The following is a 25,064-nucleotide window of genomic DNA, read 5'->3' as shown; positions in this document are numbered from 1 at the left end:
CTCAGAAGTACGAGATGGAGAGGAGGGCAGGGGTAGGAAGCCTGAGGTAGGGGGAGCAGGGGAATCTATCAAATAGCACACCTCTAACTTTGTACGTTAATAATGGAGTTAGTAAATCAGTCACACTACGAAACGCTACCAAATAAATTCATAATACTGTGAATATATACAGTTGGAGTCGTAAGTTTGCATACACCTTAGCCAAATACATTTAAACTCAGGTTTTCACAATTCCTGACATTTATGATTTATTTCAGCTTTTATTTCATTCATCACATTCTCAGTGGGTCAGAAGTTTACATACACTCAATTAGTATTTGGTAGCATTGCCTTAATATTGTTTAACTTGGGTCAAATGTTTCGGGAAGCCTTCCACAAGCTTCCCACAATAAGTTGGGTGAACTTTGGCCAATTCCTCCTGCCAGAGCTGATGTAACGGAGTCAGGTTTGTAGGCCTGCTTGCTCACACCCGCTTTTTCAGTTCTGCCCACACATTTTTTATGGGATTGAGGTCAGGGCTTTGTGATGGCCACTCCAATACCTTGAATTTGTTGTCCTTAAGCCATGTTGCCACAACTTTGGAAGTATGCTTGGGGTCATTGTCCATTTGGAAGACCCATTTGTGACCAAGCTTTAACTTCCTGACTGATGTCTTGAGATGTTCCTTCAATATATCCACATCATTTTCCTCCCTCATGATGCCATCTATTTTGTGAAGTGCACCAGTCCCTCCTGCAGCAAAGCACCCCACAACATGATGCTCCCACCCTCGTGCTTCATGGTTGGTATGGTCTTCTTCGGCTTGCAAACCTCCCCCTTTTTCCTCCAAACATAACGATGGTCATTAATGGCCCATGTGCAGTTGCATACCGTAGTCTGGCTTTTTTTATGCAGCTTCTGGAGCAATGGCTTCTTCCTTGCTGAGCGGCCTTTCAAGATATGTTGATATAGGACTTGTTTTACTGTGGATACAGATACTTTTACACCTGTTTTCTCCAGCATCTTCACAAGGTCCTTTGCTGTTGTTCTGGGATTGATTTGCATTTCTCGCACCAAAGTACGTTCATCTCTAGGAGACAGAATGCGTCTCCTTCCTGAGTGGTATGACGCTGCATGGTCCCATGGTGTTTATATTTGCGTACTATTGTTTGTACAGATGAATGTGGTACCTTCAGGCGTTTGGAAATTGCTTCCAAGGATGAACCAGACTTGTGGAGGTCTACAATTTTTTTTTCTAATGGCTTCTAAAGCCATGACATCTTTTTCTGGAATTTTCCAAGCTGTTTAAAGGCACAGTCAACTTAGTGTATGTAAACTTCTGACCCACTGGAATTGTGATACAGTGAATTATAAGTGAAATAATCTGTTTGTAAACAATTGTTGGAAAAATGACTTGTGTCGTGCACAAAGTAGAAGTTCACACTGACTTGCCAAAACTATAGTTTGTTAAAAAGACATGTGTGGAGTGGTTGAAAAAACGAGTTTTAATGACTCAAACCTAAGTGTATGTTAACTGTATGTATTGTTGCATTTTTTTCTGGTTTTATGCGAAATTGTTAAGAATAATATAAAACCAGTCTGCACACCACCAAGGTGAATTGGTTTAGTCTTGACTCTTGGTTGACAGTGTTGAGGGATGGGTAATGTATTCGTGCCAAATCAACACAAATGGATAAGAAAAGGTCTAAGCCATCAGGCGCCCAGTTTAGGAAAAAGAGGAAAGAAGATGAGGAGAAACGCGCAAAAGACAAAGATTTGCAGCGATGTCATCTCTTTATGAGTATAATATTATGTATGCAATGAAATAGGCTAGTATAACACTTATGTTGTTAGCCTATGTTGCTATGTTGCTTGCTATGCTATTACACATAGGGCGACACTATTTCGTTTCCTGTCCAACTAGCTTACATAACATTGGATATCATTTCACACAGTTTCATCATGATAATGTGTGTAGCCTGCAGCAAAATGATTACCACCTAACTAGTAGATTATGGATTTGGTTAAGTTTCATTGGGGTGACATCATAAAGATTTTCGGTGATAGTATTGACTAGGTCCTGAGCTCATTAAGGGGAATTTCCAATGCTGTTGGCTAACTTAAAAGACGTCTATTATGCTGATATTTTGTGATATATTTAATATTTTGAGGTGTCTTATCCCTATAATTAGCCAAGGAGGTTGTATGGTTCATTTGGTTCCTATTCTGAAAGTTTGATAAATTGTGCATAATGTATTTAGGGTGTCAGGGTGTCAGACTCATATACTGTATTTAATGCAAATTCAGGGACACTTCTGGAAATGTTTGGAGTACCCTCTGGCACTGGCCAGGATGAGGAGTCATCTACCTCCTCAGCCACACAGGCCTCTTCAGAAATGATCTCAGAGAATCAGGATGAGGAGCCATCCACCTCCTCAGCCACACAGGCCTCTTCAGAAATGATCTCAGAGAATCAGGATGAGGAGCCATCCACCTCCTCAGCCACACAGGCCTCTTCAGAAATGATCTCAGAGAATCAGGATGAGGAGCCATCCACCTCCTCAGCCACACAGGTGTCTTCACAAATGTTGTCTGAGCCTGAGGATGAGGAAGACCCATTTAATGACCCAACTAATGCCCATGTGCTCTCCGTTAGAAATGCCTGTAGCAGTATCCCCACCAAATCCTGCTGCTGAGGATGAACCACTGTCTACAGACCCTGCTGACGGGCCTTCGGTTCTGACCGACAGAATTCGGACACAACCAGTTTGCAGATGACCAAGTGAGGTACCACCTAACTTTGTTTTCCCAAGGAATGAGAGTGACGGAAGAAGTTGCCACCACCAGTATTTCAGGAAGACCTTGGTGAGTGGTGAACAAATATCCCTAGAAGTTGATTGGTGTATTCTGAAAGAAACAACATCCTCTTCTGCTTCTGCTGCAAAATATTTTCTAAGAAGAAAATGTATTTAGAAAACTCAAGGACTGACAGACATGCAAGTTCTTTGCTGACTTCGCACGACAGCAGTCCAGAACTCCAAAACTGCATGAAAACAAGGAATGAACTGTCAATGAGGATCAAAAAATGGGAAGCAATTGATAAACATGAGATGGCACTTATGGAGCTTGAGAGGACAAGATGGAGAGAGGTGTTGACACGTCTGACTGTTATTGTGCAGTCTCTGGCAGTTAGAAATCTGGCACTAATGGGACACACAGAAACACCGTACTCTCCATCAAATGGACATTTCCTCAAAGAGGTTGAATCCCTCTATCCCTCATTCCCTTCCTCCCCCCATCCCTCCCTTCTGCCTAACTCTGGGGCCCACCTCACCTGTTTGCATCTCTCCAAGGTCCTGTTTCAGGGGATCAATAAAAAAGAGAATTTAGAAAAAAATATCTTCAGTTCCCTTCTGGGATTAACACCAATACTAACCTCTGAGTCTGTCTCAAGGTCCTATTGACCCAGTCAACTGAGACCCCCTACTCTGTCACCATCAGCGTGTCTGTCTGCTGACCTGACATGACAGGGGCATGCTAGTCTCTTTTAATGGACGTAGTTTGTATTTACTGTCCCCTACGTATTTGGACAATTTGATCCAATCATGAAAGAGCACCTTAACCCTGTCCAAAAAGGGACCTCGAGTCACACCACCAGCTACCTTGACCACCAAATACAGAATGAACTCACTGAGTTGTTGAGCAGCAAGATCATTTTTAAAAAATTGAGTGACATCAAGCTGGCAAAATTCTTAAGGGTGTCATGAGTATTTGGACAAATTCACTTATAGTATATAACATTTAGTCAATAGTTTAGTATTTGGTCCCATATTCCTAGCATGCAATGAATACATCAAGCTTGTGACTACATACTTGTTGGATGTATGTGCAGTTTGTTTTGGTTGTGTTTCGGATGATGTTGTGCCCAATAGAAATGAATTGTAAATAATGTAGTGTCATTTTGGAGTCACTTTAATCTGTAACTTTCTCACTCATCATTATTCATTATTCATTCATGATGGTCCCTAATCATGGTAGCATCCACATGAATGTAGAAGTGTTCAGAAACATATTCCAGTCTTATTTACAATAAAAGTGACTCCAAAATGACACAATACATTATTAACCATTGATTTCTATTGGGGCACAACATAACCCGAAACACAACCAGAACAAACTGCAAATGCATCCAACACATTTGTAGAGTCATAAGCTTGATGTAGTCATTGTGTGCTAGGAATCTGGGATACAAAACTTTTGACTAAAGTTAATACCAAGTGAATTTGTCAAAATAATTATACACCTTCAAATGGGGGGACTCGACACATAAAGTGCAGTGATTTCTAAATGGTAGAACAGGTATGTATGAAAATACCCTCAAATAAAAGGTGCCATTCTGTACTGTTGCCTCATATTAAACGTTTGATCTCAAATCCAAAATGGTGGAGGACAGAGCCAAATTCAAAGTTTCAGCTTCACTGTCCAAATATTTACGTAGGGGGACAGTAAATACAAATACAAATACCTCCATTAAAAGAGACTAGCATGCCCCTGTCATGTCAGGTCAGCAGACAGACACGCTGATGGTGACAGAGTAGGGGGTCTCAGTTGACTGGGTCAATAGGACCTTGAGACAGACTCAGAGGTTAGTATTGGTGTTAATCCCAGAGGGGAACTGAAGATATTTTTTCCAATTTCTCTTTTCTATTGATCGCCTGAAACAGGACCTTAGAGAGATGCAAACAGGTGAGGTGGGCCACAGAGTTAGACAGAAGGGAGGGATGGGGGGAGGAATGGAATGAGGGATAGAGGGATTCAACTTTTAACTTTTTCAAACTAATCTCACAGCCAGAAAAGTACACACTCAAGCTGTTTCAAAGTTCTTTATTCAACATACTAGACATTCCCCAGAGGGCTGTGCATTTGAGAGAGAGAGCGAAACAGAGTGAGAGTGTGTGTACTTGTTTTCCTTCCTTATCAGGACCCCAACGTCCTAATAATTCACTTGAATGGCCTGACAAGGTAGGAAAACAATAAATAGTTTGAAAAGTCTGGACTTATTTCATGTCCTGAATTTGTTAAAATGCTATTTTAAGCTTAAGGATTAGATTTAGTGTTTTGGGGTTAAGGTTAGGTTTGTAGTATGTCTGTTTATGGGGGTGTTTACCCTGAATTGCACTGGCCCATTGTAATTCTAAGGTTAGGGTTAGGTTTCGGGTTAGGGCTTTTGGGGTTAAGGTTGGGTTAAAGTTAGGCTTAGGTTAAGGGTTAGGGAAAATAGGATTTTTAATGGTCAACATTTTTTACTCCCCACAAAATCCTGAAATTTCACAAAAATAAAGCTATGTGTGTATGTGTGTGTGTGTGTGTTTCTTTGAGGATGTACTAAAAAAAGGAACGTCCTCTCACGGTCTACTGCGTTTATTTTCAGCAAACTTAACACGTGGAAATATTTGAATGAACATAACAAGATTCAACAACTGAGACATAAACTGAAGTTCCACAGACATGTGACTAACATAAATGGAATAATATGTCCCTGATCAAAGGGGGGTTCAAATCAAAAGTAACAGTCAGTATCTGGTGTGGCCACCAGCTGCATTAAGTATGGCAATGCATCTCCTCCTCATGGACTGCACCAGATTTGCCAGTTCTTGCTGTGAGATGTGGCACCTGCAAGTTCCCAGACATTTCTGGGGGGAATGGCACTAGCCCTCACCCTCGAATCCAACAGGTCCCAGACGTTCTCAATGGGATTGAGATCCGGGCTCTTCACTGGCCATGGCAGAACACTGACATTCCTGTCTTGCAGGAAATCACGCACAGAACGAGCAGTATGGCTGGTGGCATTGTCATGCTGGAGGGTCATGTCACGATGAGCCTGCAGGAAGGGTACCACATGAGAGAGGAGGATGTCTTCTCTGTAACGCACAGCATTGAGATTGCCTGCAATGACAACAAGCTCAGTCCGATGATGCTGTGACACACCACCCCAGACCATGACAGACCCTCCACCTCCAAATCGATCTCGCTCCAGAGTACAGGCCTCGAGGTAATGCTCATTCCTTTGACAATAAACGCAAATCCGACCATCACCCCTGGTGAGACAAAACCATGACTCATCAGTGAAGAGCACTTTTTGCCAGTCCTGTCTGGTCCAGTGACGGTGAGTTTGTCACCATAGGCGACGTTGTTGCTGGTGATGTCTGGTGAGGACCTGCCTTACAACAGTCCTACAAGCCCTCAGTCCAGCCTCTCTCAGCCTATTGTAGACAGGCTGAGCTCTGATGGAGGGATTGTGCGTTCCGGGTGTAACTCGGGCAGTTGTTGTTGCCATCCTGTCCCGCAGGTGTGATGTTCAGATGTACCAATCCTGTGCAGGTGTTGTTACACGTGGTCTGCCACTCTGAGGGCGAGCACCTGTCTGTCCTGTCTCCCTGTAGCCTAAGACATGTTCACGCAGATGAGCAGGGACCCTGGGCATCTTTTTGTTGGGGTGTTTTTAAGAGTCAGTAGAAAGGCCTCTTGAGTGTCCTAAGTTTTCATAACTGTGACCTTAACCGCCTACCGTCTGTTTGCTGTTAGTGTCTTAACGACCGTTCCACAGGTGCATGTTCATCAATTGTTTATGGTTCATTGAACAAGCATGAGAAATAGTGTTTAAACCCTTTACAATGAAGATGTGAAGTTATTTGGATTTTTACGAATTATCTTTGAATGACAGGGTCCTGAAAAAGGGACGTTTCTTTTTCTTGCTGAGTTTATATGCTTATGTGAACTGGTGTGGGTGTCTAAAGGATTCACTATTTATCACACATTTCACCTTTCAATCAATTTCTCCTGTGAGTTTTCCATAAAGAGCCTTAATCTACCAAAATAAGATTTAACAGTACATGTCCTTATTGCCTTCCACATTTGTTCTTGAAATGGAATTTAAAATGTCATCGAGGCTATGTCAGTAATACTATAAGTAGAATTTTTCATAATCCTTCAGACTTGGAATCCATGAGAATGTTTACAGAGTGCTTTATTTGTGAAACAACCTGAAAATCGCTTCCACAATCCCTAATTCTCTTCGGGTAATTGCTGTTTACAAATGCTTTTGGATTGGGGGCAGTCTTGGTGTTGACATTTAACATCTTCTGGGTTGTGTCTACAAATGTATATTGAACCAAAAGTTTCAACATCGAACATTTTGAACTTCTATCCCTGTTTTAACATTGTGTGTTTCAGCTACAATCTTCGGGGTTGTACCATTGGATTCACCTCTTCCTTCGACGTCCGTAGATACCAACCAAAGTCTGTGTGATTAATGGGGGATGAGCGAAACCGGTGTTTGTGAGACAAGGGTGGATCCCGAAGAGGTCCGGGTCTTTTAATAAAAACGTCTGTAGAGTCTGAATGGTTTAAGCTACAAACTACTAAAAGCTTTCTATGAACATCGGAGACTCCCGCGAACACACACATTGCTCACAGGCAACACAAGAGTTGTTAGAAGGTAAGGGCTTAATCTAGGGCATCGCAGGACATAGTGTCTATAATACTGTAATAAGCTTGCAGTCACAAACTCCAAACTCCACACAGTTGAAACGGACTAGTTGAATATTCATTTCCCACCGAGGAAACAATTTCTGTACTTACAGTATTTATCTAAATTCATTTGTATCTGTTTTTGGATTTGGCGGACCTTATTGGTTTTTAATATGATAAAATAATGAACGTCAATAAACTCATGAATGCAATTGTTTATGTCAAATTGTTCTAAACGTTTCCCTCGTTTTCCTAAAAAGAAAATGGTAAAACACTTAACTGTGAGGATAAATACATAAGATTATATGCAGATGAGTCAGATAAATGAAAAACCGAGTTTTGCTGCACTCTGGGTTGCGCTGGCTCAGTGCTCAGCACTATAGCAGTTGTTGACATATTGTTCAACTTCAACAGACCTTTTATGGCCTGAGCCATTTCAATCAATACACACTCCACAGCTCTCTAAATGCAGTGGATATTGTTGTCGTTTAGAGGATGCACTCGAAATACCCGGGCTAAGAAGTGTACGAAACCAGACGGCTCTACTGTAGATTAAATGGGCTGAAGAAGAGAACAAACAAACAATCGTTACGGGAGATTTTGGTTCCATTTTCATCACTTACAGTAACATATTACAGTAACATATTACAGTAACATATTATAAAACATCCTGTTTACCCAAATAATCATATACAGTATATAACCACCAGCTGTAATGTAAAGGCTCCTGGTTGGTGTGAATACATTGGCCTGCTGCTGTTTTTGGAATTTGAAGCAAATCCCTTTTATCAGCTTATATGAGCCGTGACTCCCTCCGCTATTTCTCCCTCTCTCTTCTCATTTAAATAGCTCAGAAATCATCAAATCCCCTCAGCCGTAGACCATTTCTTCCAAAGTACATTTAATTTTCACACACATAAGCGGTGTATCAGACCATACTTGACACCCAAAATGAAAGTGCTGAGGAAGCATAACATTGTCTAATTACAATTTCAAAATGACATATTTCCACGAATTACCCATTTCCACTGTTACTAACCCACGCATTGTATCGTGAAAATATATATCCTTAGAAAAATGAGAAATAACCTTCATGTGACAACACAAAACAATATAAAACAATTCGGTCCCAGGTCATAGGTCACGGTTCAGAGGGCATGTGTTCTGTACTGTACCTGCCAGGCGGAGGGATCCAGAGTTGTAGATGGCCTCGTCACGCAGCTCCCTCACATACACTGTTACCCCAGAGACAGCGTCTGGCCACACTCCGTCTGACACGCGCACCTGAAACTCATAGCTGCCCGGGGGAGCGTTCTCCTTAATGATCAGGAATCCCGTCCGCTTGTTCAGGAGGAAGTAACTGAGGAGGCATAAAAAAAAACAGATCGGCAACATCAGTTCTTCATATATCACATGTAAAATTATCAGCCTGTGGTGGAGTTGTAGATAGATTTGGTGATACACCACTGTGAATGAATACTGGGCTGACATAAAAGACAAGACATTACTGAGAGTCTTTGGGAACCAGAGAGAGGAGATTAAGACACAAAGATTCAAAACAGCAGAATTAAAGAAGGAATAGATAAAAGACAGCAGAAAGAGAGAGGATATAACAAGACAAAAGAGGAAATTATGGGGGAGGAGAGAGTTAGAGAGGGAGGGAGGGAGGAAGAGAGGAAAGGATAGAGGAAAGAAGGGGAGGGGGAGGGGAAGGGGAGATTATAAAAGAGAAAAGATTTTTAAAAAGATGAGAGGAAGCATCTCCTTGTGGTCCACAACCTCATACTTCTTTTGTAATTGAGCTCATTCAAGTTTAATTACACTGGGAATCAAAGCAAGATCCCAGGCACATCAAATAGCGAAGGAGACATTGAGATGAGCTGGTTAATCATCTTCAAATCCAACCGTGTTTTATATGAAGTGTCAAAATTAGTAAACTGGACTCCAACCATTTCCCTATTGAGTAATGCAGAGGTTTCTCTACTCGAGTGAAGATGAGAGATGCTCGATGAAATATTAACTCTTCAGCAACATACTGTAGCTATGTGTGTTGAAAGAACAGATTCTCTGGGAGGAAAGCTACAGTCAATCTGAGTTCATATATGTGAGTGCAGTGCAGGTGGCAGTGGTAGTGATCATGCTTCTGGATGTGAGGCCGTCAAGGTGTCACATGGTATGATGTGTTCTGAACACCACTGTAGCTGCTGAGCCTTCACAGAGATCTCAAGGCAACCGTCTCAAAAACACCCTGTCGCTCAGGGTTCCTCTGCTCTGCTCGTCTCACACCTTCGTCGCAGGTGCAGGTCCACAGCATCAATGACAGAGATGCTGTCGGGAGACATCACTCTCAAGGTTTTATGGAGTTGAGAGAGGGGGACGGAGGGAGGGAAAGAGAGAAATACAGAGGAAGAGAGCTAGAGATGTCTTACTTGGGCACATGTCCCTCAAAGGCATAGGTCTTGTTGTCCCAATCATCAGGATCCGGGGCGTAGACCTTCCCCAGGACAGTGGTCGGCATCCTCCCTATCGGCAAAGAACATTGATTCTCTCAAGGGTGTGTGTCTCTGTGTGTGTGTCATGAAGGGGTATAGTCAAAAAGAGCACTGTTCACATGGACATTAAAGTATTCTGAAAACAGCAGGCTGCATGTGAATGCTTGTAGAGAGAGAAAGGCCATCATAATTACCGCAAGGCAACAAGAAAATGTGTCTGAAAGAAACTAGTCAACACATACTACCAGTAGCTTTCCATTGCACTTTAACAAGAGGAACATGATGTATTGACTCATTTTGTGAAAGGAGAGGAATACACCTGGAATAGATAGTCAACCCTGAAGAGGAGAAAAGAGACTCAGCTATACCTAATTGCTCGCTCCTACAGCGGCTCCTACAAAAGGCGCCAGAACAACAAGAGAGACATGGCTTCTTTTCATAAACTCCCGGTTGTAGCACAACCTTCAAGCCTTGGACAAGGTCAGACTGAGGGTCAAACGATTTGCTCCACATTCATATATTGCTTTGTGAATTTGTTCTCTCATTGCTGTGCTATTCATGAATTCATGCATTATAGTGTATTGATGATGGCAGTGATCTCACCTCTGTGACTGTTGACAAAAATCTCCTTCTCTCCTGCCTGGTGAGCATGGTCGTTCTCGTCTCCTATGGTGATGGTCAGAGTGTTAGTGACCGTCTTGGGTGGATGGCCGCTGTCACTCATGATGATCTGCAGGTGGAACTCTTTCTGCCTCTCCCGGTCGAAGGCCCTCAGGGCTGTGATGGTGGCCGTGCCGTTTCCGTTATCCTGCAGGTAGAAGTCGTTGCTGTGGTTTAGCTCTAAGGGAAGGCTGAAGTAGAATGGAGATCCGTTCTCCGCTGAGTCTCGGTCTACGGCCCGCAGCAGTGTGGAGGTCTGGTTGAGTCTGACCAGCTGGGGACCAGCGATGTTCTCCCACACCACTGGGGTGTACACTGCCTCAAACTCCGGCCCGTTGTCGTTGACGTCCAGCAGAGTCAGTTGAATGACGGTGCTGCCCGTCAAAGCCGGAGAGCCGTGGTCAGTAGCCAGGATGACCAGGTGGTGCTGCGCTGCTGTCTCTCTGTCCAGAGCGCTGGTCACAGTGACTAGACCAGACTGGTCTACAGAGAACTGGCCCAGAATGTCTGACTCCTGGAGGATTTTGTAGGTGATCTCCTTGTTTTGGCCTGAGTCAGAGTCGCTGGCCGTCAGCCTGGCCACACTGCTGCCCACAGGCACGTCCTCGGCCAGGGGCGCCGGCGGCTGGGAGAGCGCGATGAAGATGGGTGTGTGGTCGTTACAGTCCTCTACCTCTATGATACAGTGGATGAAGCTTGAGAAGTCCAGGTCTTCGACCTTCAGGGTGAGGTTGAAGCGCTGCTCACTTGTCCTCTCGTAATCCAGCCTCTTCTTCAGTCTCAGGGTGCCTCGTTGCTCCTGCCGGTGGCTCACCATGGAGAACTTCTGCTCCGGGTCGCCTGCCACCACACTGAAGGTAAGCTGGGCGTTCTCTCCCATGTCCCAGTCCTCAGCAGACATCTCCAGCACCACCGCGTTGGGCTCACTGCTCTCAGGAACCCTGGCCAGGCAGAACCGCTCTGTGAACCTGGGTGCGTGGTCATTCACATCTGTCACCTTGATGGTGGCGGTACCCGTGCCCATCATGCCACCCCCGTCCCTGGCCTCCACCACCAGCAGGTAGGCCTCTGCCTGCTCCCGGTCCAGGCCACTCATTGCCACCGAGATGGTGCCCGTGGATGGGTTAATGCTGAACATGTCAGAGCCGCTGCCACCTGTACCCGTATCACCCACAATCCTATAGGAGAGCACAGCGTTCTGGCCCACGGCCGAGTCGTCCAGGTCGGTGGCCGTCATCTCCATAACAGAGGTGCCGGGGGCAGAGTTCTCCGGCACGTTACCATGACAATCGGGGGCACAGGTGAAGACGGGCGCGTTGTCGTTGATGTCCCACACGTTGATGATGACGTCAGTGAATCCGGTCAGACCCTCGCCGCCCTCATCTGTGGCCAGGACCACAAACCTCCACACGGCCCGCTCCTCCCGGTTCAGAGTCCTCTGAGCGTAGATCTTCCCCGTCACCTCATCAATAATGAACTGGCTCTCGGCTCCCTGGCCATGGAGGGAGTACCGCAGGGCCTCCTGGTCAGCATCCTTATCTGGGTCAGTAGCAGTTACCTACAACATCAAAGGGAATGTGCTCGGTGAAGCTTTTTAATCTGCAGCGCGCCAACTTTCTTTAATGGAGTTCAGCACTGTTTAATTATTGAAGCTGGCTGACTTGGTGTCATCCATCAGGTTGGTTGAAGTGTTAACTTCACACCTACCTGCTCTGCACAGTGATCAACTCTAGTTTATCAGCTATGTGCACAACTTTCACTCTCCTGACCTCAGCCCCAATCAATCCCCAGGCAGAGCAACATGTTAAAATCTACCATGAGAATTGCAGAGCGTCAGGTTTTGTAGGTGAAATGAAACCAATGAGCTACCATGCAATGGTGGGGGAAAAACTGCTAGTGGGCTAAAGCTTCTACCAGACGTCCCATCCGAAGAATCTTATAAAACAGGGATGGAATGAAAAACAGCATGATGTCATCTCATGCAATTCAGTCATAAAGGCTTTGGGTAATAGAGTGTCTTGTAACCTCCTGGCGCACAATGACTCACACTCTGAATGACAGAACTGTGTGACCTTGGGACTCTAAGGTTCTATTATTCTGAGATAATTAGCTGGCATAATTGTTATCTTGTTTTCTTCAATTCGGGTTTGCAGTAGGTACAGAATATTTTACAAAACGAAGGCTATGCCCGTAACTCAGTTTTGACAAAAATGCCGATCGAACGTTATAATTTTAAGCTCTTCAGATGGTGATGGAAAAGCATTCAAATGATTACGGAGAGAAAATGTGAAATACACATCAAAACCTCAGCCTTTCCCATTGACAGATAGATAGCATTGTATAACACGGTTGAGTTGGTGACAAAACACTCTCCTGAGATTGTAGACATCTGATACTGTACATCGTACTATTCCCCCTCATTTTCTACTAGCACACGTGCGATGACTTAAGAGATCATTTGTGCTGCTGTCAAAATAACTGCTGTCATGCTGTCATAATAACGTGACAAATACAGATTACTGCTGGACTCAATGAGCGTTTCAGACATACCTGAAGCACGAACACAGGCGATCCATCCAGCTCTTCAGTCACAGAGCCGTAGTACTCGTTGACCGTGAACACTGGCGCCTCGTCGTTCTTGTTGACCACGTTGACCATCACATCCGCATAGTCCTCCCACTTCCCGTCCGACGCCAGCACCAGCAGCTTGTAGCCCTTGTTCCGCTCGTAGTCCAGAGGCTGAGCGATGAAGATGGTGCCCACCTCTGGTTCCACGTCAAAAACCCCGCCAGTGTTGCCAGACGTGATCTGGTAACGGAGCTTAGCATTGGCGCCTAAACAGAACAATGTGGTGACCGAGATATAAGTAGTAAGCAGAGTGGGCCACCATGAGCATCACATACACACCATTTAACATATATAGGTAACATTTTCAGGAATTGAACTTTCGGTTTTTCAAATGAAATCTGACTGAATCCAGGTATGAGGTCGGCTTAACATTTTAGGAAGTTTTTTTGCTGTTTTTTTGCTTCACAAAGCAATTGTCCTAAAGTATATTAGCTGATCAGCAGCTCTATACAGAATCCAATTATTGAGAGGAGACTCTTTGGAATCTCAAACAGATTCAATAAATTACAACTCAGGAGAGGGAGAATGGAGGAATCTCCAAAGACAAGATATTCATAGCTTATTTGCAACATGAAAGTGAGGACGCCAGAACAGAGCAGAGGACTAATCCCTAATCCTGAGTATTTTGTTGTGTTGGCAACAGTGCTAATGAAACATTAGAATGACTTGTGAATAGATATGTTTTCATTTGAGCTTCCTCTCCCCCTTCAAACGGCTGAGTTCAAATCCCAGTGGAGACCATGCATGCACAGAGCGAGCAACGCAGAGTAAACAAACAAAATGAATAAACAAACACAAGAGAAATCCTATTCCCACTTGTGCGTGTTAAAAAATATATAAAAAAATCCCACTTTCCCTGGTTAGAAGTTGTTATGCTGACAGGAGGAGAACAAAAAGAAACAATCTGATTCCACTTATCAGCACAGTAAAGGAGAAAGACCTCACTGTCTCTCTCTCTCTCTCTCTCTCTCTCTCTCTCTCTCTCTCTCTCTCTCTCTTTCACTGTGTTCCTAGTTCCCTAGCTCCCTGGGTGGTGATAATCTCCTCGGGGGTGTCGGGCCATCAGCATAGCTGGCCCCCGCGTGTGTGCTTTATTACCCAAAGTGGCCCGGAGACTGTCCTCTCACGAGTGGCTCTGTGTGTTGAGATTGCAGAGATGGAGCTGGTGGCGCAGCCCGAACCCATTCATCACAGAGAGGTGGTTGCCGCTCCACAGGCCTACCCGATCCGACATGATAAATGTCTGATAATATGGAGCTATGCCCCCCCACCCCTTCTCCCCTCCTCCCCTATTCCCGTAGCAGACTGATAAAAAGCCCTCACCGCAATAGCTAGCTGCCGCAGCACCAAGGGAGGTGATATGCTTCACAATGGATTTCTTGTAGCGGGTCGTGTGAGCTAGAGTCGGCTGAATGAGGGCGAGTCAGGTGACTAACAGGCAGTGTGTTAGTATAGGATGAGACGGATGGGAGAGGGGTACGGATGGTGCCTGTATGATGAGAGTCATTACAGCGCTCGCTGCAGGAGAGAGAGAGTAGAGTTGCTGTGTGCGGCATGTGTGCAGCCCCTGGCCTGGGATTTGATGAGCCTATTGGGATGTTAAGGATGTCCTTTTTGAGCTATGGGGAAGCCATACGGAGACTTACGAAAAAATGTATATTCTGATTTATATTCTGTATACACTGCAGTACCTTGACAAGGAATATGACACGCCAAACAATTCATGACATGACATCGATGTGAAACATACTTTATAAAAATAGGGCATTCAGGGTTACGACCTGAGGAGAGATGGAGAGGCCTCGTAACCTCTCACACGTTCACTGAGCCCAGGGAGAGTGAGAATGACAGGGGAGTGGCTTGTTTCCTCCCTCTCCACCACGTACCTTCATCCTCGTCATTAGCACTGACAGTCAGGACGGCAAAGCCCACGTCTGCATCCTCATCCACGTCGACTTCATACACCGTCTGAGCAAAGACAGGCTTGTTGTCGTTCACATCGCTGATGAAAACCCTCACGTACGCCGTGTCTGAAGGAAGAAGAGAGAGAGAGAGCACGGAGTGAGAGATTAAATGCCATGCCCGCTCTTATTCTGTCAAACTGAACATATCCCCCCCCTTTCCCTCGCTCTTCTTTATCCCTCTATTTCTCCCTCCATCCTCCTATCTTCACCCTCTATTATTCCTCACATCTCTCCATCTTGCTCTCTCTCTCTCTCTCTCTCTCTCTCTCTCTCTCTCTCTCTCTCTCTCTCTCTCTCTCTCTCTCTCTCTCTCTCTCTCTCTCTCTCTCTCTCCCTCTCTCTCTCTCTCTCTCTCTCTCTCTCTCTCTCTCTCTCTCTCTCTCTCTCTCTCTCTCTCTCCATCTGACTCTTTTCTTTCTGAAGCAATCCGTAGGCAGATGTGAAAAGAGCCCATTGAGGGGAGGAGGGGTGGTAGCCAGTATAATATGTTCCCTTTCCCCACGCCAATATAATATGCTCCCTTTGATATGTGTATAAAAAGGAACATAATTTGCAATACACTCTTCAAGCGAAGATCAATTGTGTAAGCTGGTTGCAAAGATAGCTTGCAGTTTAACACAGAGATAATGCAGCCTGGCAGCGAAACAAGCCACAACCTCCAACCTTTTACACCTTTCTGAGTCTGTCAGAGGAGAGGAGAAGGAGAACATATCTGTTTGGGCAGACACAGCCATCGTCAATCGGTGTGTCTCCTTCCTCTTCTGTGTTCCAGACACACACAGAGAGAAGTGTGGAAAGTACGCAGTGTCAATACCGTGACAGATTGCTCTTTCCCCGTCAACACTGCTATTGCACCAAGGTTATGTTTACAACCCTTCTTCAACACTGCTATCATCGATTACACCATCGCCCTACTCCTGGGCTCCTCCAATTTCATTCAGGATACTCTTTAATCGAGTGAGAGGGAGAGAGAGATTATAGATTGAGAACGTGTGTGTGTGTGTGTGTGTGTGTGTGTGTGTGTGTGTGTGTGTGTGTGTGTGTGTGTGTGTGTGTGTGTGTGTGTGTGTGTGTGTGTGTGTGTGTGTGTGTGTGTGTGTGTGTGTGTGTGTGTGTGTGTGTGTGTGTGTGTGTGTGTGTGCGTGTGTGTTGCATGTGCAAATGTGTTTTCTCCCTCCATGATTCACACCATCATGTCAGTATGTCGTATAAGGCAGGATGTAGGTGCCTGTTGCTGGGAGGGAGAGAGGAAGTATAGTGAGGGATGGAGAGTTGAGGGCCCTATAGAGACTCATTCTACATGCTAAGCAACAGAGCAGTGTTCTGGGAGGAGTCTCCATCACTCTGAAGCCCCTGGTCTCCACTTCTCTTTATATCATCCTCATCTAATATTTATAGCACTGCAAAATCACACAGATCATCTTTTTTTAACTCCCTGGCCTTTTTAATATTTAAGTGGTGTTTACGCTGTCAGAAATGTCATATAGGGCGAAGACGACTGAGAGCAACTTTTAATCATCTATGATAATATGAATGAAAAATGCATTCTCCATAAGACCCTGTCTGGTTGTTCATCAGCGGGTGAGAGTCCCCTCTGGGGAGAGATGAGCATATCTGGTGGAGAGAGAGAGAGGATCCCCCCCCACCAGAGAGACAAGCCGCAGCTCAGACTTAAATGACGTCTTGAGACTGCCATCCAAACCCCAGCCCTCCTACTGTTGTACCAAGGCCTGTCAGGGAAATGGGGTGCATTTTAAAATGTATTGAAATGTACTTAGACAATGCACACATTGTATTCCTATGTCGTCACAATTTGATACGGCGTGCTACTGTGTGCATGCTGCATGCATTGCTGTTCTCTCTCTCGTCCTCCACCACCCTCAAGCCCCGTTGAGCTGACGAGATGATCTGAGCTGGTCTCACCTGAGTTGGGCTGTCCATGTTTCCCAGGTCGGGCTGACTCCCAGCCGTCCACTGACTTGACCTCCAGCAGGTAGGAGCCTTTGGTCTCACGGTCAAACACAGCCTCTGTGTAGATGGAGCCCAGCTCGGGATCAATCCGGAAGTACTGGTAGTCCCCACTGCGGTCTTTCAGCAGGGAGTAGGAGATCTGAGACAGACAGAGATAGAGAGAGGGAGAGGAGGAGGAAGTGGTGGAGGGAGAGCAGGAGACCAGGGTACAAGAGAATGAAGGACGAGGTTAAAGAGAGTGGCATGGAGAAGGTGAAGGATATGAATGGAGTAAGAGAGGACAGAGAGGACAGGATGTTGGAGATACACGAGGGATGAGAAAGAAAGGATGAACGTGAGAGAGACAAGGAAGACAGAGATACAGAGTAAGGATTACCAAAGATAGGTCAGTGAGACAGGGGGAGAGAGAATAATAGTTTTAGTCAAACAGCAGAGTCTCTAAAAATAGTCTAACACACCATGCATATGATTCATTTATCTCTCTATTGGGCTGGATGTGACCCAAACCACATGTGACCCTGTGACAATTTTTGATGTGTATTGATAAAACAAAGCTACGTCATTATAATTCGGCTTAAAGCAGGAGCCTGAAGTCTATTCACCAACGAAGAATGAACGTAATGTTTAATATTCAAACCGAATAAAAGCTCTGTCGACGAGCTATCAATGGCATTCAACAGCAGCAGGAAAGTAATTCAACAGAATTCATTGAGAGAGAGGATCGAAACGGCGTGGGTCAGAAAATGAATAGAGGGGAAGAGCAACAATTAAAGGCTGAATTCAAATGTAATGCCATAATAAAAAGGTTGTCGGGGTCAAGTTATTTGTAAAAAAAGACTCCCAAATTGAAACAGCTGTGAATTATTTTTTTTCTTTCATATTCACGCCCACCAATGATCCTCATTATCTAAATGTGGGCCTGCATGGCATCTATGATTCAGCCTGCCTCGGCGAGAGCAAGCAATTCAGCAGCCAAGGACACTGTGCCTGCAAAGAACCGAGTACATTTTATGTACCCCTGTGCCAATAGCCATGGTGTCCTCGTACTGGGAATTCAATTATGAGTAGACTACCCATACTGTTTGTGTGCGTGTTGGAATGTGCGTGTGTGTGTGTGGATACATGATTGTGTGTCTATTGAGAGCAAGACAGAGATCAAGAAAGAGATACACACAGAAAAGCAGCAGGAAACGCAGACAATGCTGTGAGTGTGAGTGTGAGTGCGTGTGTATGCATGCGAGAAAGTGTGCGCTCAAGTGCACCCTTCTGTTTGTGTGTGTGTGTGTGTGTGTGTGTGTGTGTGTGTGTGTGTGTGTGTGTGTGTGTGTGTGTGTGTGTGTGTGTGTGTGTGTGTCCTCTCAACACTTGCATCCTTAACAATCTTTTACTGCAGTGGGCTAAATCAGGGTCACACAGAGTGTTTATTGGTAGTATTAAACAAATCTACTTTGAAGTATACATCCCACATACAGGGTTCTGGGCTTAAAAAGAAGAAGACACCTGTACCATGTCACATATAGAGTTGAAATGGATTCAATTTGGAGTTTGCATCCCAATATTACACTTTATATGCATCACAGATGACTGAAATATCACAGAGCCGCTGGACATAGAAACACCGGGTTTTCATTCCGTTAAAGAAATATAACGTTTGTTAATTATGAAAAATATGAAAAATATAAAGAACGTTCCACCCATGAGGCCACGAGGTCATTTAACTGCAGGAAAGGGTGGAGGTTCAGTGTGTGTGACGTGCTGCATTATACGTTTTATACAGTGTGTTGCTCTCGGCTCAGGAAGCCGAATCTCAGTACAGGTTTCATGGCCAGGCTTCAGGAAGCAGACCCTTGTAGAGGAACACTATAATGCAGAACTCTAGACTAAAGATGGGTTTTTCCATTGTCTACCTTCGGTATTTAAGACTCCAAGGTGAAATTAAAAGGGGGAATTGATACGGTGGGTTTACACTTGAGTGGTTTCAACAATTATCCAGTTGCATACAGTGGTGGTGGGTTGTTAAAGTTAAAACTGTGGTCGACAACACTAGGCCTGGAGTACTACAAATATCCCAGCTTTTCTGAGAAATTGCTAAGAACCGGGACGTGTATTTCACAAAATGTCTCAGAGTGCTGATACAGGATTGTTGCATGTATTTCCATTATTCCAAAGCGCTCCGTCACCTTTCCGTTGAGTCCCAGGTCCAGGTCGTTGGAGGACACCTGCGTGACAAACGTCCCCACCGCCGCCCCCTCTGTGACCGACGCCTCGTAGATGGACGAGGTGAAGAAGGGAACATTGTCGTTCACATCTAGCAGAGAAAAACACCAGCATTATCCGTCATCATTTGACTCAGTACTTTCTCAGTGAAAGGGGTTTATAAGGAGCAGAGTGTCGTTCACGCAGCAGGCTGTACAAACAGGGCGGCGACAGACTCCACTCTGCGTCCGACAAGTCTTTGTGGCTAAACATTTGTTGACAGAGAATAATAATGAGACCTTGAACATCTCCTGGATGGTGTATGGAACCATTTCAAAGACCTCTTTGTGACAGTCGAGAGCTCTCTCTATTTTTCACCATTCAGCCATTTCCTCAGACAAATAATACAAAACGGCTTGTTAGAGTCGTTTGTCTATTTAACTCAATTACCTCTTTCTTAGTTATTATAGAGAACTATGCGGCTCGGATGCATTCAGAGTTACGATGCACTTCCATGTCGTATCTTTTTCAGCAAATGTCTTAATCTATGAATTAAACATGGGCCTTAAATCCATTACAACCCTCTCCTCCCCTCCTCCCCGTCTCCCTTCCTCCTTTCCAGCCCTCCCGGCCTCCATAGTACTCGCTCCATCCTCTGGAGAAGACTGAAGGCTCACTTACTAAGACAGATAAGGGAGCGGAGAAGGAGAGGTGAAGGAGTGAGGAGAGTCTAGCCAGATTAATTATGTCTCTCTGGTTTAAGACTAACTCTCATGAATGATAGAAGGGGGAGATGAAGTCTGGTTAGAGGGAAGCGGGAGGATAACGGGAGGGAGTCTTGATCTGGGCTACGGTGGGAATCAGAGCTATTTTGGGACAGAGGGTCAGGGGTGGGCTGAACTGCAGCGATAACTGCCGTGGTAATGGGAAATTAAGCTCGGATCGGACCGGTAGGCTGGAAATCAACTCGATTTTAATAAAAAGATTGAAGCCCAGTACATCATGCTTTCTGGGGTTTGTCTGGAGGAGAGAGAGAGTCTGGATGAGAGAGAGGAAGAGTGACAGAGAGAGAGAGAGAGAGAGAGAGAGAGAGAGAGAGAGAGAGAGAGAGAGAGAGAGAGAGAGAGAGAGAGAGAGAGAGAGAGAGAGAGAGAGAAATGGTTGTATACAGTCATTGTTGAGAGAGAGAGAGAGAGAGAGAGAGAGAGAGAGAGAGAGAGAGAGAGAAGTGGTTGTATACAGTCATTGTTGAGTCAAGACTGCTGAATTATGGGTTGTTATATGAGCAGGTTGCATTGCTCTGTGTCACCTGTGATGTTCAGATGGACCGTAGTGAATGCAGCCAGAGGGACTGCAGCCACATTCTGAGCCCGGACCCTCAGTATGAAGTTCCTGGTGGTCTCATAGTCCAGGGGCTCAGCCACCAGGATGGAGGCAGAGCCGTCCTCACGGTTAGGGGTCAGATAGAAGCGTACAGGCATGTTGGTCTCCGGCACCATCCCATCCTCCAGGTTATAGGTCACTCTAGGGTCCCCCAGTGGAGAGGTGGCCTTGATAGTCTGGGGTTCAGAGAGGAGACAGAGGAAACTGAGGACACTAGGAGTCAATTCACACCTCGGTGACTGCCTGTATGCTCTTACTCAGCTTTAGGCGAGGCCGCCTGCAAAACAAGCAGCTCTACAGATCAACTACAACCGACTGTGGCCCATTAAATCTCCAATATTTATCTTGCTTAACACTTAGAACTCCAAAGGAATCTCTCTCTCTCTCTCTCTCTCTCTCTCTCTCTCTCTCTCTCTCTCTCTCTCTCTCTCTCTCTCTCTCTCTCTCTCTCTCTCTCTCTCTCTCTCTCTCTCTCTCTCTCTCTCTCTCTCTCTCTCTCTCTCTCTCTCTCTCTCAGTGAAATATTAATCTGCATTTCTAATAGCCTTAATAGCTTATAAATGATAGAGAGGAAATTCAGCAAATTAATTTTCAATGCTTTAGTTAAAAAATAAAAGCAAATGCCTATGAATAATCCAGGGCTCGTGATTGCCAGAGCCTGGCTCGTAGAAGTAATGAAGCGGTTGGCTTAAAATAGAGGCGATGGAGGATGAGTCTGGACATGGGTAGGGAGAGGGGGAACAGGGGGAAGGGGGGTTGGCTGGAGTAAGTTGCCATGAGGATGTAGGGCTATCCCAGGACACAGCAAGTGCCAGAGAGAGGGAGGATGGGAGAGTAGGGATGGAGGTTGAGCCCTGGGGGAATTATCTACTCTCGTTTTTGCCGTAGACCATAAGAGCTTGGTGTCCATACAGTACGTCATAATACGCATTACTGTGCATTACTGGAGAGACATGGTAAATGCAGCTCGTGTCATTCGGTGTTGTGGTGTTTGTACGGTACAGTAAAGTAAGAGCCGTAAAGAAACAATTTTAATGTTAGATCAAGCAAGTCTACTCCATAATGCTTTCATTTGCTTTGAAGCCCTGGGTAAATACTGGTTCACAGCTCAAAATACCTCTCTCAAGTTACCAGCCCCATTTCTGTAATATGAACCTATCCTAATGTGTGTCATCATGTCCCAACCTCCCCTTGACCCACCTTTCTCTAACCCCATGTACCTCAGAATACCCGTTTCAGGTTACATCTCCCATACTCATCCTAATTTGTATTCCATCATGATTCATGTTCAACTCTGCCCTAAGACAACCCCTATGTCCCTCTACCACCCCCAGGACATATAACCCCATGTGTATGTCAAAACATGACGTCATATATTTCCCCATCACATTCCACCCACACAGTACCTCTGCATCCCAACTGGAACCCTATGGCCTACTCTGTGCATTGCTTTTGACCAGAGCCCTGTAGTGCACTACATAGGGAATAGAATACCACTTGGGATATAGCCTGTTTGTCCCGGGCCCCATTTTACCACTATGGGTGTGTCCCTGACGGTATTCTCCGGGATGACCACATCATAGCTGTCCCTGTCCCACTGCGGAGGCTGGTTCTTCACGTTGGTGATGGTGACGGACAGCTCCACCGAACTGCTCCGGTTCCCCCCGTCCGTGGCAACTATCTCCCGGGTGATGTAGGTCCTCTGTAGTCATAGCAACAACATAGCTGTTACATGACACATGCTGACTGAAATAATAGCAATTTAGACTGGGGTGAAGAGGCAGGAAAGCTGGAGAAGTAATGAAACATAAGCCCTCTCTGTGATCGCGTAGATAAGTTTACAGCGAGAGGTCAGGGAGTGTCACAGGGGCAGGGACACATGCTGGTTGTATTTGGCCCACGGGTGAACGTAAATGACACTGATGACTGACAGAATGCTGCCCAACGGCGTTCAGCTGACAGAGGAACTCTGTAGTCATAGCAACATCTTCCCTAGGAGCATTCATAATAACACCTCCTCGCTACACCAGGCTTCCCATTTCCTGCTTTGTGATAAAACATTCTCCCCTGAGGAGGGACATTTACAGACTACCCGGCGAAGAAGAAAGAAGAAAAGGGCTAAAAACCTCTCAAACATTAGCTTGTTAGATATGTGCTGGCTTTATAAAGACTCTTTCAAAGAGCTATTAGACTTCCTCGATACTCTCGCTGAAGCTATTCTCCGTAGCGCGTCCTCACCTCAACCAATGACACACGGGGCTGGACGACTTAACGTGCAGCCGAGATGGGTTATGTGGTGGGGTTAGGGGTTAGGGGTTAAGGTTGGGTTCCTGACCTGTGAGATGGGCTGGTTGACGTAGACCCAGCCGGTTAAGGGGTTCACCCTCAGGTACTCTGGCTGCTCTTTAGACATGGAGTAGGTGACGGCGGCATTGGTGCTGTAGTCATCGTCGTGGGCCGCCACACGCAGGAAACTGGTGCCAATCATTGTGTCCTCCCGAAGGAAGTCTGTGGGGAAGACAAACACGTCATGTTCAATTGGCTGGAGAAACAAAATGACGAGCATCAGCTCTGCTGATTATACTAGGTCTGGGCGAGAACAACACAGATGTGGTGTTGTCAGTGAACCATTAACAAGGTAGACACGACATGAGAAGCAAATACTACTGGATCAACAGTAGGACTTGATTGTGTGTGTGTGGGTGTGTGTGTGTGTGTGTGTGGGTGTGTGTGGGTGGGTGGGAGGGAGGGTGTGATCCCCAGCACGCACACTCGTAGCGTAGGTTCTCAAACTTGGGGCTGTTGTCGTTCTCATCGAGAATGAGGATGTTGAGTTGACAGATCCCTATGAGGGGATCTGCTGCCTGGTCCGTAGCTGTCACCGTCACCGCGTACTCCCGCTGACGCTCGCGGTCAAACTTCCTGGACGTCACAATCGCACCTGAGGGAACCGTGTTATACAGTGGTTGCTATGGACAACGGACAGAGGCAGACCGGACACAACAAAACGAATCTCAAATGCTATTAATGCCAGGGTGTAGGCTAGTATTTATACAATTTCGGCTTAGCTATGCCACTGAATGTATCTGATTTATCATGTTAGCAAATGCAATGACATGCAACTACGGATCTCAATAAACAAATGAAGGACGTGCATACACTGAAATGGATGTGCTAGTAAGGTTTATGATCAAGTGTTGGTGTTTTTTGGAAAGTGCACTTGAATTCAATCAAAGCCATTCTGAGGATTCCTCACAGTTCATGCAAATCCAATCCCTCTCCTTTCACTCCTTTCTCTCTCCTATAAAAGGTTAATGATTGATGTCCACTGAACAGTTACATTTCATGAAGCAATTCATTTTTAAAAGAGGGCTTTGTGAGAAAAAAAATGTAAATGCTGTCTTTTCTTCCCCTTTTGAGCGCTGGCACATTTTGAAAGGGTGTCATTAAAGGGAATTAGATTGAACTTTGGAATTCATGAAATACTTCAAGACAGTTCCCAAAGCAATCCGGAGAGGAGGAGAAGAGAGAGAGAGAGAGAGAGAGAGAGAGAGAGAGAGAGAGAGAGAGAGAGAGTGAAAGAGACCATCGAAAGAGAGACTGAGAAACACCAGCGAGAGCTGCAGAGACTCAACCCTTTCGGTACCGGATGACATGAACACTATGGGGATGCTACTAGGGTCCACAACCAAACAGTAAGGTTGGACTCCACCGTACCTGTGTCTGGGTGGATACTGAAGGCAGGCACAGTGCTGTCTTTGTGCATGAATCCATAGGTGACTCTCCCATTTGAGCCCTCGTCTGCATCCACGGCGTGGACCTGGAGGACGAACGCCCCCGCAGGCTGGTTCTCCAGCACCGTGGTCCGCTCTCGGTACTGCTGGCACTGAGGGGGAAAGGGGGAGATGTACAGGGATAGTGGCATGGAGGGAGAAAGTGAGAGAGAGAGAGAGAGAGAGAGAGAGAGAGAGAGAGAGAGAGAGAGAGAGAGAGAGAGAGAGAGAGAGAGAGAGAGAGAGAGAGAGAGAGAGAGAGAGAGAGAGAGAGAGAAGATGGGTAATGGAGTGATGCCAGTTACCAGATGACAGAGGGAGAGAAATTAGGATGCATAGAAGGGGATGAAATGAAAGAAAAAGGTCATTCAGTATATTAAGGACATTTGTGGATGGGAATGAAAGAGAGAGGGATGGGAGACAGTTATGAAACAGTCAAAGAGGAGGGGGGAAAGGGAGGAGGACAGTGGAACGAGGGCGGAGAGATA

General features: G+C 45.5%; 1 protein-coding gene across 1 annotated transcript in view; it reads right to left on the bottom strand.

The window, feature by feature from the left end:
- Positions 1 to 25,064, bottom strand: part of LOC118394137 (neural-cadherin-like) — a 192,308-nt gene that overhangs the window by 61,791 nt on the left and 105,453 nt on the right. Inside the window, exons 9-20 of the mRNA XM_052462059.1 lie at positions 24,521 to 24,689; positions 23,574 to 23,744; positions 23,139 to 23,311; positions 22,338 to 22,505; positions 20,730 to 20,979; positions 19,405 to 19,532; positions 17,177 to 17,363; positions 15,176 to 15,319; positions 13,212 to 13,495; positions 10,605 to 12,219; positions 9,939 to 10,032; positions 8,685 to 8,869 (exon numbers count right to left, since the gene is read on the bottom strand). Coding sequence (XP_052318019.1) covers positions 8,685 to 8,869; positions 9,939 to 10,032; positions 10,605 to 12,219; positions 13,212 to 13,495; positions 15,176 to 15,319; positions 17,177 to 17,363; positions 19,405 to 19,532; positions 20,730 to 20,979; positions 22,338 to 22,505; positions 23,139 to 23,311; positions 23,574 to 23,744; positions 24,521 to 24,689 — 3,568 coding nt within the window. The remainder of the gene's footprint in view (positions 1 to 8,684; positions 8,870 to 9,938; positions 10,033 to 10,604; positions 12,220 to 13,211; positions 13,496 to 15,175; positions 15,320 to 17,176; positions 17,364 to 19,404; positions 19,533 to 20,729; positions 20,980 to 22,337; positions 22,506 to 23,138; positions 23,312 to 23,573; positions 23,745 to 24,520; positions 24,690 to 25,064) is intronic.

The sequence above is a fragment of the Oncorhynchus keta genome, chromosome 14 (genome assembly GCF_023373465.1).
Source record: "Oncorhynchus keta strain PuntledgeMale-10-30-2019 chromosome 14, Oket_V2, whole genome shotgun sequence".
Classification (NCBI taxonomy): domain Eukaryota; kingdom Metazoa; phylum Chordata; class Actinopteri; order Salmoniformes; family Salmonidae; genus Oncorhynchus; species Oncorhynchus keta.
The sequence above is the reverse complement of the archived record's forward strand: the minus strand, read 5'-3'. Positions and strand labels throughout refer to the sequence as shown.